Genomic DNA, 15,026 nt, shown 5'->3' with positions numbered 1-15,026 from the left:
AGATGAGAAGAGGGAGAGAGCGTTGAGGTTTTTGTTTTGTTTTGTTGTTCTTGTTGCTCTTCCTTGTTTATTGGGTTTGGTTTTTTAAAAGAATTTGAAGTAGGGCAGTATTTGAGTAAAAATCTAAAAGAAATGAAGGAGATCCCTGGTGGAAGTGCTTTCTAGGGAGAGAAAACATAAGTGCAAAGGCCCTGAGGCAGAAAGGCCCTGGGGAGTTGAGCCTGACCCTTCCTGTTCCTGTGAAGCTATTATTCCTTAGGCCCCAGTTTCTGTGGTCACTCCTCCGACTTTAGGCCTAGGGTCTTTCTGGATGTGGGGAACTGACCCCAGGCACAACCTTCCAGGCTGCGTGAGGCCCTGGAAGAGATTTCCAGGAATAGGCCCTGGGGAAGGTCTCTGCAGTTCAACTTTCTAAGACAGGGTTTTGCCAAGTTTGTAAGAAATGCACATTCCCAGACCATGCCCCTCCGCATTTGCCTGCTCAGAATCTGTGATGGGGTCTGTGCCTGGGAATCTGCATTTCTAAAAGCCCCTAGGCATGTTTGAGCATCTTCACTATGTCCATTTCCATGAGTTCTCTCTTAGATCTTGTTCTAATTGCCTAGGATAGAGTCTGCCACATTTCATCTTTTTAAATGTTTTTTGAGGTTTTCTGGAGGCACCTTGCCGGCCATTTCCTGCCAGGGAAGGGAAGCATTGTCCAGGTAGGCAGAGTCGGCTGGGCTGTTCTGCTCCCAGGCAGAAGGTGACATGGGGGTGGTGGGAGATCTTTGGGATTTGCATGTTTTCTCCACAGAGCCCCTCCCCCAGTCCTGCGCCCAGGGTGGGGCTTTCAAGGACAGTAACCGATGCAGGTCAACTCTGGGGACTCAGGAGATGTTTGTAGAGATAAAGAACAAATGGCCGAATAAACGTCGGTTTTGACAGGGAAGGACAGGAATCATAGCGGGGTTGGCGGTTTGGAAGTATCCTTTCCCCAGCCCATGGGAAAAAATCCTCATTCTTTCAAAATTGTTCCTTCCACCCCATCCGTCTCCCACCCCCAGAAGTGGTGATCCCCCCAGCTTACTCTATTTTCTGCAACAGAGAGGAGTCGAGATTCGGGTGGGGCAGGGGTTCTAACCTCTAAGCTTCTCCTGGTTCAGCTCCATCGCCCTCCCACCCCGCCTCCACGCACCCAGCCTGGAGCAGAGAGTAGGAAGAAGGACTCTCGAGTCTGCTCCTTCCTCGCTGGAAAACCGCGGGCTATTTCTGTGACCTCTGAGCCTCCGTTTCCCCATCTGTGAAACGGGCCTGAGGATCCCTAAGCGGCAGACCCCGGGATACTTCCAGGCGCTGCAGCAGGCTGCGATCCTCGAGGTGGTGTCCGGCACACCGCCCCTCGCACCCCCCCCACCACGCCCGTCCCCCTGCGCTGCGCCGCGCAGGCCACGCCCCTCGCCGGCCCGGCGGCGTTGCCATGGCGACGCGCGTACACAGGCCGGGCGGGCGCGCGGCGTGCCGGCCGCCGGCTGGAGACTCCGCGGGAGCGCGGCCAGGCGGCCTCGCCCGGGAGCGGGCCGGGCTCCTCCCGACCCCGCCGGCCTCTCGGCGGAGGACAGAGCGTGGGCTTCTGCTTCCGGCCAGGTGAGTGCGACGCGGGAGGAGGCAGCGGGCGGAGACCTGGGGCCAGACCCGGTGGGCTCTGCGAGGTCAAGAGCTTGGAGGCGAGGTGCGGGACGCAGCCCCACCCCCAGCTGGAACTCCTCTCGATCCAGGCTCAGGTCCCCAGGAGCACCCAGAGGAGTTGCTCCAACACCAGCCCGTCCGCCCTAAAATGCAGGCCCCCATCCCGCCTCCAGAAGTAGCCTGCGCGGGAGCTTCAGGACCCTCCTGGGCACCAAGCATACCGCTCTTAGATATCCAGTGGGGTACAGCTGGGATTAGGAGGGGTGCCCTCTGGTTCCCCTGATTTAGGGACAACACCCACCCAATGGCCAGAGATCCCCTTACCTGACCTTCCCTCCCTTGAGGAACTTTTGCAGCTCCCAGGCCACTGAAGACCTGTAGCCCTGAAAAGACATACTGCTTCTCTAGCCCAGTTCTGAGCCATCCCAAGTGGTCAGGGGGTATGCAGGTGATTTGCTCTTTACTATGCCTGGTGCTTCACAGCACTAAGAGCGAATTTCCAGAATTTAACACATTCAAATTACTTTCTACGGTGTTTTCAGGCAGGGGAGTGACTGCACAGGGCAAGATTAAGATGGAGAGATAGTGTTCAACCCAAAAGCTCCAGGTAGAATTTAGGGTTTCCAAAAAGGATATCTAAGGTAGACACCAGGTGGGAAGATTCCTAGCCAGCTGGCAGCACAGATTTGCTTTGATGTGTCATTTGCATTTTCATTCATTCAGCAAATGTTTACTGAGCATCTACTAAGACCCTACTTGACTCATGCCTTGACTCAAGGCATGAAGACTTAGGCTGCAGATGCTGGAGATGGGGTAATGAACGAAACTGTGAGGAACTGCAAAGGGTCTGAGCTTTTACCTTGCTTGCAAGCTAATAAGTTAGCCTGGCCAGCTTATAGATGCTGGCAGAAGACACAGGACAAAATTTGTCAATGCCTTTGCTCCATAATGGGTACAAATACAAGGTACCCATGAAGAATTGTCTCTTAACAGAAACAATGCAGTTCTGGCTCTCTGGGAACATATATCTCAGTGAAAGGAAAATAAACGGCAAACACAACTAAATAAAGGAACCAGAAAATGTCAGAGGTCAATAAGCACAAAGAAGGAAACACAGTAGGTGGTATATGCCAATAGTGACTAAAGGGTGCCTTTAGCTAGGGTGGTCAGGTGGTTGCCATACAGGGGGACCACCTGAGCAGAGAGAAGACACCAGCCTTGGGAACATCTAGGGGGAGAGCTAAAAATCAAGCATGCACACGACCCAAGTTCTGGCGTTTAATTTAGTAGCATTCCCTGCAGTTTTCCTGCAGAAGAGACTTTTCTCCCGAGTTTGCATTCCAGATTAATTAGGCTTGAATGTGTTGCTTGATAACATGGTCCTCTGCCATTGAAGTGAATAACTGAAGTGATTTGACAGCTAACAGAGCATGGTTCTTTGGGAAGAGGAAATGTCTCTCCCTTTCTGTGAATGACATTGAACTTAATAAAATGTATTTCTCATTACAGGAAAACATATTTGTGAGGTATCCGTAGCTCTCAGAGTTTACAAATATAAAATAAACTATCTGGCTTATTTTTATTTCTCTTACCCCCAGGTTGGGTCTTTTCTTCCTTTCAGAGGATGGAATCTGGGTGTCAAGGACTTTCTGACATGTCCCAGGTGTCAAGACACAGTGCAACTCCCCCCACCCTTCTCTGTCCAGCAGCAGTGGACATGGAAATTGAGCTGCCGGCTGATTGTTACATGCAAAGGCTCAGAGCTGTCTCCCTGACACTTGGTGCTGTGTGTCCTTAACCTCTCTGAGCCTCAGTCTCCCCATCTGTAAAGTGGGACAGTACTAATACCTACCTCACAGGGCTGTTCCAAGGAGGAAAAGAGACAGTGTGTATAAAAGAATAGCACAGGGGCGCCTGGGTGGCTCAGTTGGTTAAGCAACTGCCTTCAGCTCAGGTCATGATCCTGGAGTCCTGGGATCGAGTCCTGCATTGGGCTCCCTGCTCAGCAAGAAGTCTTCTTCTCCTTCTGACCCTCTCATGCTCTATCTCATTCTCTCTCTCAAATAAATAAATAAAATTTTAAAAAAATAGCACAGTGCCTGGCACTTAGGAGGGATTCAGTCATTGATGATGGAGATGTGGATGAAAAGCAGAATCAGACCCAAGACCCCTATGATCACAACTAGATGGTCTTTGGTTTTTTTTTTTGTTGTTGTTGTTGTTGTTGTTGTTTTAAAGATTTTTATTCATTTATTCATGAGAGACAGAGAGAGAGAGAGGCAGAGGGAGAAGCAGGCTCCCAAGGAGCAGAGAGCCCGATGCGGGACTCGATCCCAGGACCCTGGGATCATGACCTGAGCCGAAGGCAGACGCTCAAACATCTGAGCCACCCAGGCGCCCCTGGTCTTTGTTTTTATCCACAGTCCAACAGCATCACATTTCAGTGACCTTTTAGTTGAAAAGGAAAGAGAGGGACTTTGGCTCTTGGACACGGCACTGAGATGAAGGATGTCCCACTGTGTAACTGGACATACCTCAAATCAGAATTCAAGCGTCATATGAATTATCAACATTTTGGAACCTACTGAAGTCACTGAGATTTTTATATTTTAAAAAACCAGTATAGAACTTACTTTGGAATGCATCTAACTACAAAATGGGTGGATACATGGCTAGATGGAGGGTTGTGTGATACAGCAAATATAGCAAAATGTCAATTGTAGGATCTAGGTGGTGGGTATAAAGGAGTTCACCTGTGTATCTGACATTTTCATAAAAAAAGGTTGGGGGAAAATAAGTACAGAGTCTTGATCATATGTTCAAGCTAGACTCTTGATGGTTTGCCTTTCAAAGTTACCCTTTTCCCCCTAATTTATGAAGAAATGGAGTGATTTACAAAGAAAGTATCCTTTAAAGCCCATTCCCTCAATGACTAACTCAGCAGTTTCAGAAGCTCTATAGAAGGCTAAACTTCCTTGGGTTCAAGTTCAATAAGCCCAAGATTCTTCTTCATCATCATCATCATCATCATCATCATCATCATCATCATCATCATAACAGGACAAATGTGTGGTTAGTGCATAGCGGCCACCACCCCAAAAGCTTCACACACATGATTGCATTTCATCCTCACAGAACCCTTTAGGTTACAGAGTATTATTAACCCCATTTTACAGATGAGAAAACTGAGGCATAGAGAAAGAAGTAACTCACCCAAAGTCACAGAGCTAGTGTGCGGTAGGTTAAGAATATGGGACAGAATACCTCCTGTGTCAGATAACTAACATTGTACTGAGCTTCATGGGAGGTGGACAGAGATTATCAGTGGAATTCAGGTTTGTTGTTGGGTTGTTTCTGTTATTGGTGGTTTGGGCACTGAGTTATGTAAAAAATGTCTTCTGTTTGATGATCAGAACCAAGCTCATCTTTGCTAGATGTCACTGCTTAAAAAGATAGTCTTAAAAATCTGCAGAAATTGTGCTCAAACTGTAAAGTCCATCTATCCTCTGCAACCTCTGCTGATTTCTTCTTTAACATGACGGTGCATTTCATCCATTCTAAATGTGATGTTGAATAATCAGAAGATTGCATTTTCCTAATAACTTTTTTTTTTTTCTGAAAACCTTCTATAGGGAAAGCAGAGAGTATGAAAGCTTACCTAAAGAGCGCAGAAGGCTTTTTTGTCCTGAATAAAAGTACTACTGTTGGAAGGCATGAAGACTCAGACCTTGTTTTAGAGGTAAGAACTGTTCCTGCCCACTCCCAGCATCTCACCCCCTCCACACGTCCCTGCTGTTCTGTGGACTCGAGTCTTTTTTAAAGCACATCTTCTAGCTAACAGCCACATCCTCCCTCCATGTGCGACCCATAACTACCTGTGGAATGTACTGGGTCTCCTCAGCATGTGTAGTGAAAATGAGTATGAGATAGAGTGTGATGTGCCCTCTGTCCTTTGCTGACCATGTGTATGGATGCCCCACCTATCGTCCCCTCCCCCCAGCCAAATGGGGGGCATGGAGCTCATGCTTTGACCTTCACCTGCTCTGGGCCTGACAGCGAGGGCCACCTGAAGTACTCGGCTTGAACAATGGCCTCTCGCCTTTTCCAGAGCTTTTGGAGACTGTTGTGATGTGTATAACATTTGAGAATGTTATATAAATGGAATTATACCACATGTGACCTTTTGAGATTTTTTTTTTTCTCACTCAGCATAATGTCCTTGAGATCCATTTAGGTTGTTCGCCTGTTCCTTTTTGTTGGGAGTAATATTTCCATGGTGGAGATGTACCAGTTTGTTTAACCATTCACATATTAAAGGACATTTTGATTGTTTCTAATCTGGGGTTGTTACAGATAAATCTACTTATGAACATTTGTGCACAGGTTTTTGTGTGACCGCAAGTTTTTATTTCTCTGGGATAAATGCTCAGGAGTGTGATTGCTGGATCAGATGGGAAGTGTATGTTTTCTAAAGAAACTGCTAGACTGTTGTCCAGAGTGGCTGTACCATTTAACATTCCTGCCATCAAATGTATGAGACACGGTTTCTCTGCATTTTCACCAGCAACTGGTGTTATCACTGGTTTTTAATTTTAGCTGTTCTGGTGTGTCGTGATGTCTCCCCATGGTCTTCATTTGCATTTCCCCAATGGCTAGTGATGTTGGACATCTTTTCATGGGCTTATTGGCCTTGTGCACATCCTCTTTGGTGAAATGTCTCTTCATGTCTTTTGCCCATTTTCTAATCACGTTGTTTGGTTTTTAACTATTGAGTTTTGAGAGTTTTTTAAAAAATATTTTAGAGACATGTCCCTTTTCTTTCAGATACAGAGGTTGCAGATCATTCCTCCTTGTCGATAACTTGTCTTTTCATTCTCTTAACAGAATATTTCACAGGGCAGAAGTTTTAGATTTTGATGAAGTTCAGTTGATCATTTTTTCTTTTCATGAATCATGCTTTTCATGTCCTGTCTAAGAATATGTCGCCAAGTCCTTGATCCGGAGGATTTCTCATATTTTTTTATAGAAGTTTTGTAGGTTTTGTGTTTAAATATATGCACCATTTTGAGTTCATTTTTGTATATGACATGAGATTTAGGTCAAGGTTCTTCTTCATTGCGTGTGGATATGTAGTTGTCCCAGCACCATTTGTTGAAAAGACTGTCCTTTCTCTATTGAAATACTTTTGGAACTTTGTCAAAAACCATCTAGCCATACTTGTGTGGGAGATATTTCCAAGTTTCCTATATGTTTCGTTGATCTATGTGTCTGTCCCTCTACCTGTACAACACAGTCTTGATTACTGAAGTTATGTAAGTGTTGACTCAAGTCGAGTGATTCCTTCCATTTTATCCTTCTTTTAAAAAAAAAAATTTCTTTTTACCTATTTTAGTTCTTTTACCTTTTCACACCAATTTTAGTATAAGCCTGTCCATATATACAAAATATCTTGCTGGAATTTTGATAGGAATTGTATTTAAGCCAATATATCAGTGTGAGAAGAATTGATATCTTTACTATGTTGTCTTCCAATCCATGAACATGGTATGTCTCTCCTTCTATTTAGGGGGTCTTTGATTTCTTTCATAAATGTTCTGTAGTTTTTAGCATACCAGCCCTGTACATGTTTGGTTAGATATGCACTTAAGTATTTATCTTTTTTTAATTATTGTAAATGGTATTATATTTTTAATTTGGTTTCCACATGTTCATTAATAGTATATAGAAATACAATTGATTTTTGTATGCTTATGTGGTATCTTGCAACCATAACTAAACTTTCTAGAAAATTTTTTTTGTTTTGTGTTTTTTTTTGTTTTGGAGATTTTATTCATTCATTTGACATAGAGAGAGAGCTCAGAGCACACAAGCAGGGGCAGCAGCAGGGGGGAGGGAGAAGGAGGGAGAAGCAGCCCCCTCTCCAAGCAGGGAGGCCAATGTGGGGTTTGATCCCAGGACCCTAGGATCATGATCTGAGCCAAGGGCAGATGCTTAACCGACTGAGCCACCCAGATACTCCTAGGAAGTTTTTACAGATTTATTGGGATTTTACACATAAACAATCATGCCATCTACAAATAAAAAGTTTATTTCTCCTTTCAGAAAAGGAGATCTTAAATACCCTTAATTTCCTTTTTCTTGCTTTAATGCACTGGCTAGAACGTCCAGTACTCTGTTGAATAACAGTGATCAAAGCAGTATAAATCTTTATAATTGCTTATTCCTAATTTTCTGAGAGTGTTTGTCAGAAACTCTCAAATTTAAAAATAACTCAATGGACCTCCCCTTGAGGTTCTTATCCATGATGTAGTCTCCCTACAAGGAAGGACACAGAAATCTCTGTTTAGTGCACAAAGTGGGGGAAAAGAAGAAGAATTGAAGATTCTTCTTTATCACAACAAGGGACAGGTTTTCGGTAGTTTCATTTCATGTCTGGCCAAAGTAGAAACAGAGATCTGTGTTTTGAACCCGAGTATGATATTAGAAAACTGTAGGCTTTGGAGAGAGACAGATCTGGGACTGAATCTCATTAGGCCACTGGTTGGCTTTGTGACTCTAAGCAAATTACTTGATTTCTCTGAGCTCATTTTCCCTGTCTATAAGCCACTGATCTCACAGGGTTGTGGTAAGGAATAAGTGAGAAATGCACATAAAATGGCACATGATTCTAAGTAAATGACACCATGATCATTAATATAGGCTCATAAAATGGAGATTGAGAAGAATCCTTAAAGGTGCACAGGATTAAGATGAGGAGCCACTGATATTAACAAGCTATATGGAAAAGGAACTAATGAGGACAATTTTTATATAGACAGAAATTGAGTTGCATTCACTGTATAAAAATAATTGACCACCTACTGCTCCTCAGACTTAGTTTAAGAAGTAAATCACCCCCGCCAGCCACAGTCACATTGATTTATGAGCATTCGGCTGTGTTTCCAGAAGCACGAGCTCATCTTGGCTCCCTAGAGAACAGATGACACATGAATTGCCAAATGTTTTGTGAACAGACTTTTGATGGGTGCTTCTATCTTCTCTTAAACAAATCCTCTTCCCCAAGTTTAAATGGATTTGGGAGAGGAAATTTGTTTAAAAGGGGTTGTGGGGACACAGGTCCATTTTGAAAAATTGAAACCTGCGGACGTGTCAACATTTTCTAGTTTTATAAAACAAGACAAGTTGAAAATTGCTCTGTTGACTTCCTTGGGCCTTTCTGATGAGAAGAATCACCCTTGATTAGCTATGGGCCACCCTGAGGAATCAATCACCAGTCAATTTATAGTTTATGTTATTTGTACCACTAGAAGTCATTTCACTAAATAAAGTTCAGAAATACATATTAATAAAAAGTAATCTCCAAAATTACCCAGAGGTTACATCCAGCAAATAAAAAAAGATCGTTTTATTTACCTGAGTAAATCCTAAAGAATAGACAGTCTTACTTCTAGGGATTTATACTCATGGCAAGGTTGACATATTGTTCTGATTGTTGATGGCATCAGATTTTGACACCATTTACTTTTTCCGATAATGGAAGGTCATTACACACTTACTGTTTTTAAAAAATGGGAGAAAGCATGGGATAAGGAAGAAAATAAAAGTCACTTGTAATCATTTGGCTCAGGGAAAAATCAATATTGATCTTTGCAGGGTTTTGCCCTGCAGACTTCTTTCTCTATCCTGTAAGGAGTTTGGTTCTCTCACGGCAAAAGGAAGCCTGTTTTCACCAGGCTAGCTTTTACGGTTGTTATCACTCATTCCTTCCACAAATATTTACCTGGAGCCTCAGTACTGAGGCAAGCCTGGGGATAAAGCAATGGTAGAATAAGTCATGGTCCCCACAGTCAGGAAGCTGCTAGGAGAGAGACACATAAGTAATAGGATCCCACAAAGACACATATGGTTCTATTCACATTGGGGCTCTAAAGGAAAGGAATATGGAGGATAAGGAAGATTTAACTAGACAAGGGGAAAGGGGAATGGCATGTGCAGAGGCACTGGGGTGGAAGAGAATATTATGAGCCCAAGGGACTGAGAGAAAACCAGTGTGTCCAGAAGAGTGGAAACGGAGAGAGCTTAAGAGATGAGTAAGCCTCCTTCAGCCACCATATCTGAAGAGTATGGGAAGAAACTGAGGAATTTTAAGCAAGGGGAGAGACGTGCATTTTGAAATGACCATCCTGGCTGCCACGTGCAGACTCGCCATCAGGAGCTCTGTTCAGGGGAGCCTGGGTGGCTCAGTTGGTTAAACGTCTGCCTTTGGCTCAGGTTGTGATCCCAGGGGCCTGGGATCGAGCCCCGCATCTGGCTCCCTGCTCAGCAGGGAGCCTCTTTCTCCCTCTTCTCCCCATTTGTGTTCTCTATCGCTATCTCTGTCTCTCTCTCTCTCAAATAAATAAAATTTTTTTTAAAGAGCTCTGTTCAGAATCTCCCCTCTCCCATTTTCCAGAGCTTGAAAGCCTCAGCCTTGTTCATTTAAGACATAAACCTTGTGAATTTTAATTTGTGTGATCGGATGTGGCTTGTGAACTGTAATTTTTCGAGTTAGATGTGGCTGTTACTTAACCCCACTGAGAAAGGGGTTCAGTTCTTCCAGAATGAAGAAATACTGCAAGCCAGTGGTTGTAGAATTTTCCATCTGTATCAGAGTGCTTGTTAAACTTGAACCCCTAGACATTCTGACCCTGTGGGTTTCAGGGTATGGCCCAGGAATCTTCACATTATATATGCTCCCCGGGCTCAGGTAGGGACTGGGGTCCCATGGAGATTGGTTCCAGGACCATGCTTTGAGGGCCCTCCCTCTTTCTTCTTGACCACACATTTTTTTTGGGAGATGATGTTGTGGGAGCCCCTGTTGGGGGGAGGGGCACATACTATTTCAATATACTCTGTTTTGAGGGAAAGAGAAGCAAGAGTTCCACAGTGGAGAGCTGACCCACCCTTACCCCTCCCCAAGAACTCAACTGGGCCACACGTGAGAGGTTTCCAAATCCCCTCGAAGACTGAGCTACAGGACAGCCCAAGTCAGCACCATGCTGTGGCAGGGAGGGGGGAGATGGAAGAGAAGAAGAAAGGACAAAAATGACAGGGGGTGAAATGCTTATACCTGCACATTTGGCCTGGGCACTCAGTACCTACCAGCTGGTTCCTTTCCAGCTGGAACAGTCTAGCACGTGGCAGCCCCTTCTCAGGTGGGATCTGAGAGTCGTGGAGCAAGACTGATCTAACAGACACACCCGCACCCATATGGCCAGAGGACTCTTGTCCCTTTGCCTGGCACCTGCCTGTTCTGGGCTGCCTCTTAGAAAAGAGCCATCAGAGCCCACGTCTTCTTGTTTATCACTATTAAACAAGGCTGCCACAATTGTCCCGTTATTTACATCACTTCGCAGACGTGTGGGCACGCACATCTGTACTTCTGACGGGCGTCTCCAGATTGCCCACCAGAGGTTATCAGCACTGGACAGCCCTGCCCCAGTGTGCCTTGTCCACCCACTGGATCTTTGCTCAGACCCGGCATCCATGTCGTTTTCATTTGTGTTTCTCTTATGAGCAAACCCCTGCATTTTGAGAGATGAGGTGACAGGTGGACCCGGGCTAGATAAGGATTCTTACCCTGCTCAGTCTCTGTGGGGAAAGGCGCAGAAAGACACGGGCGGTCGCCGCCCCTTCCATCCGCTCTTCTTGCTCCCTGCTCACCTGGGCTGTGCTCCCATGCTCACTCCTGGCTCCTCCCCAAGCTCCACTGCTCCGGGATTCACCCACCTGCTCTCCTGAGTCCCAGGGGAACTTTCCTCCCCCACCCCCCCCCATTCAAGAACTGGCAGCTGGAACTCGGGACTGATCTCACTGGTCACTTCCTACTGCAGCAATTCCTTTATTTTTTTTTTTAAGATTTTATTTATTTGTCAGAAAGAGAGAGAGCACAAGCAGGGGGAGTGGCAGGCAGAGGGAGAAGCAGACTCTCCACTGAGCAGGGAGCCCAACGGGGGACTCGATCCCAGGACCCTGGGATCATGATGTGAGCCCAAGGCAGACGCTTAGCCCACTGAGCCACCCAGGCGCCCCCCTACTGCAGCAATTGATGAGCCGACTTTCCCTCCAGCAGGTGGAGGGCTTCCAAGGGGGGAGAAAGTTTATAGAAAGGGGTTGATCCCATGTTGCTCATTTTTTTTTGTTATTGTGGTAAAATAGAACACAAAATGTTCCATCTTAACCGCTCTTCGCTGTACAGGTCAGTGGTGTTCAATACACTCACCTTGTGCAGCCATCGTTGCCTCCATCCCCAGAGCTTGTCACCCTACAAAACCCTGCACCCACTCGACAACCATCCCCGGTGCCCCTCCCCCAGCCCCTGGCCCTCACCCTTCCGCTTTCTGTCTCTATGAATTTGGCTCTTCTAGGTACCTCCTGTAAGTGGAATCACGCAGTGTTCGTCCTCTTATGACCCTTACTCAGTTCACTTAGCATCATGTCCTCAAGGTTTGCCCATGTTGGATATTCCGTTGTATGCATTCGGCACACGTTGCTTACCCGCTCGCCTGTCAGTGGACCCTGGGTTCTTTCCACCTTGTGGCTCCTGGAAATAATGCCGTGAACACGGGCGTACAAACATTTCTACCAGCCCTTGCTTTCCATTCCTTTGGATGTATACCCAGAAGTGGGCTTGCTGGATCATATATCATTTTATCCTTAATTTTTCGAGGAACCGCCATACCATTCTTCTCATCTCCTGCTCCATTTTACATTCCCACCAACAGAGTACAAGGACTCCACTGTCCCCACATCCTCACCAACACTGGTTTTATCCCGGTTTTTTTTTTTATTGTAGCCATTCTAATGCATGTGAGGTGGAAGATCATGATCTCTTCAATAGCACAAATAATACAAACAGCTAGAGCGTGCATTTCTAGACTACTTACCACACCTCATGTGGCTTCATATATATTCTGTGTACTGTACGTTTATTTACAAAATTACACCCTCAAAAAAAACCCAAAAAAACCCTATGGGATAGGAACTGCTATTATCATTATTATCCTCATTTACAGAAAGGTTAAGTAACTTTCCCCAAACCACACAGCTGGTCAGGGGAGGTGGGGCTGATTTCAGATTCAGGGCCGTCTGACTCAAAGCTTCTAGAGAAAGAAGTTTCATTCCCTGAGTGTGAATTTAGCTTTGGGAGCATCTAAAATCTAAATATCTGAAATTCCTTGTGAGTTCACTGGAATATTAAAATAGTTCACTGAGCTAGGGAAGTTCCAGAGCGTGAAATCCAAAGTGAGGATCATAGGTGAAACACGAAATGAATTTTCTTGTGGTCCTCATGCCCACAACTAGCTGGCGTGGCGCCATCTAGTGGGGGACTTGTGTGGGGGAGGGAATGTTGACCCAGTGCTTTCCAGCCAAGAGGACCGTTGGGGCTGTAAGTTGAGGCCCCACGAGAATCCTTTCTGGGGGTCAGGAAACGCCTCTGAGAAAACCAAGCTTGAGCTGCCTCTTTAAAAGAGAAGTCTTCAGATTTTCCAGGCAGAGCAAGCAGGAAAGGACACCCGAGGTGTTGAAATAGCATGTGCAAAGGTCCGGAGAGGTTTGGTGAATAATGTGGCCCCGGGAGAAAAGGACATGTTGGTGGCAATGTGTAAAATGGAAGCCAGGCTAAGCATTTGAGGAGGAACCTCTGTGCCCCCTCTCCCCCGCCTCCTGCCCTGAAAAAGGCTTTTAAAGCTGGGGAGGAACTGATGGTCTTTGTTATTTGGGTGGGAGAAGAGCAGGCAGAGAGGCCCTGGAACAGAGCAGTCAAGGGCATGACCTTGGCACCAGGCAGCTGGTTCAGAGCCCGGCTCCGCCCTGGTGGGCTGTAGGGTCTCAGGCAAGCTGTGTAGCTGTTCCCCACTGCAGTCTCTGTATATGCACCACGGGGACAGTTGCAGTGACCACGTTATGAGATAATTACTGCGAAGGGCTCAGATCAGTGCCTGGTGCTGTCATTTCTGCAGTAAATGTTGGCTATTGTATTTGTGTTCCACTTACAACAGCACAAAGGGATTATGTCACAGTGCTCTACTTCAGAAGTCAGGGTGAACTCAGCTGGTTTCTCTGCCCCAGGTCACAGGAGGCCAAAATCAAGGTGCTGGCGGGCCTGGGCTCTGACACAGAGTCTCCAAGGAGAATCCGCCGCCAGGTTGGTTCGGGTAGTTGGTGGAACTTAGCTCCTGCAGTTACGGACTGAGGTCTCCTTTGGAGGCTGGCTGTCCATGGAGGTGGCTCTCAGCCCAGAGAGGCCGCCCACATTCCAGGCTGGTGGCCCCCTTCATCTTCAAAGCCAGCAGCATTGGATCAAAGCCTTTTCGTGTTTCAGATCTTTCTGACCCCCAGTTCTGGCTCATCTGTCCCAACTCCAGCCAGAGAAAGTCTCTGCTTTAAGGGCTCATGGCATTAGACTAGTCCCACCTGGAAGATCCAGGATACCCTCCCTCTTTTAAGATCATGGATTAGTAACCTATACATCTGTATAGTCCCTTGTGCCATGTAATGGAGTATCATACCAGGATCCACGTTTAGGGCATAGATCTCTTTTGGGGGCCATTCTACCTACTGTGGTTAATCCTACCTCTTGCTTGCACCATTGCCACGGGGAGGGTGTGGCCTTGTGGGGCTTGTTTGAGAGCATTTTGGAGGAACCAGTAAGGACAATGCCAGTAGCCATGGAGAGAGATGGTGGGTGAGCTGGGAAGGGTTATATGGGACGGGAGGAGGCAGGATGCAACGTGAGGTGAGTGCATCAGCATCCAGGGGCAGGCGGTCACTGGGAGGCCCAGAGATGAGCTGGGGGTTGGAAATACACATCAGAGAATTTGGGGGTGGTGCAGTGGCCCCACCTGTGGATGGAGCGAGAAGGAAAGGGAGCTGGCCCTAGACTCCTCGGAGCCATGGAATCCGGGGGCAGGCAAAGGGAGAGGAGTCCAGCATGGAGACCTAGGAGTAGTCAGAGAGGTAGCAGAGCCAGCAAGCTGTGGCCAGGCCAGGGAACTTATCAGTAACATATACATAACACACTGAGGGTTTACTTGGTGCCAGGCACTGTTCTGGGCACTTCCGAGTATATTAACTCATTTAATCCTTACAATGAACAACCCTACGTGGCAGGCACTATCATTTCCCCCATTTTACAGATGAGGAAGTTGAGGTCACACAGGGTGGGTTGGGGGCTGGGAACCCTGCTCAGGCAGTCTGATTTTAGGAACTAGCCTCTTCTTGAGGCTTTGCCCTTCCTCGGGGCCTTCCCAGGGAGACCAAGGTAGGTGGGTGTCACTGACAGAGGGAAGGAGAGACGCTTCCCCTGCCCTTCTCCT

General features: G+C 46.4%; 1 protein-coding gene across 1 annotated transcript in view; it reads left to right on the top strand.

The window, feature by feature from the left end:
- Positions 1-5,087: 5,087 nt before the first annotated feature.
- Positions 5,088-15,026, top strand: part of FHAD1 (forkhead associated phosphopeptide binding domain 1) — a 122,202-nt gene continuing 112,263 nt past the window's right edge. Inside the window, 1 exon segment of the mRNA XM_035019737.1 lies at positions 5,088-5,407. Within this exon segment, the coding sequence (XP_034875628.1) occupies positions 5,315-5,407 (93 nt within the window). The 5' untranslated portion in view covers positions 5,088-5,314.

This window comes from Mirounga leonina, unplaced genomic scaffold, assembly GCF_011800145.1.
Source record: "Mirounga leonina isolate KUSES-001 unplaced genomic scaffold, KU_Mleo_1.0 Mir_173, whole genome shotgun sequence".
In the NCBI taxonomy this organism is placed as follows: Eukaryota; Metazoa; Chordata; class Mammalia; order Carnivora; family Phocidae; genus Mirounga; species Mirounga leonina.
Note: the sequence above shows the minus strand (reverse complement) of the source record. Positions and strands in the feature narration are given on the sequence as shown.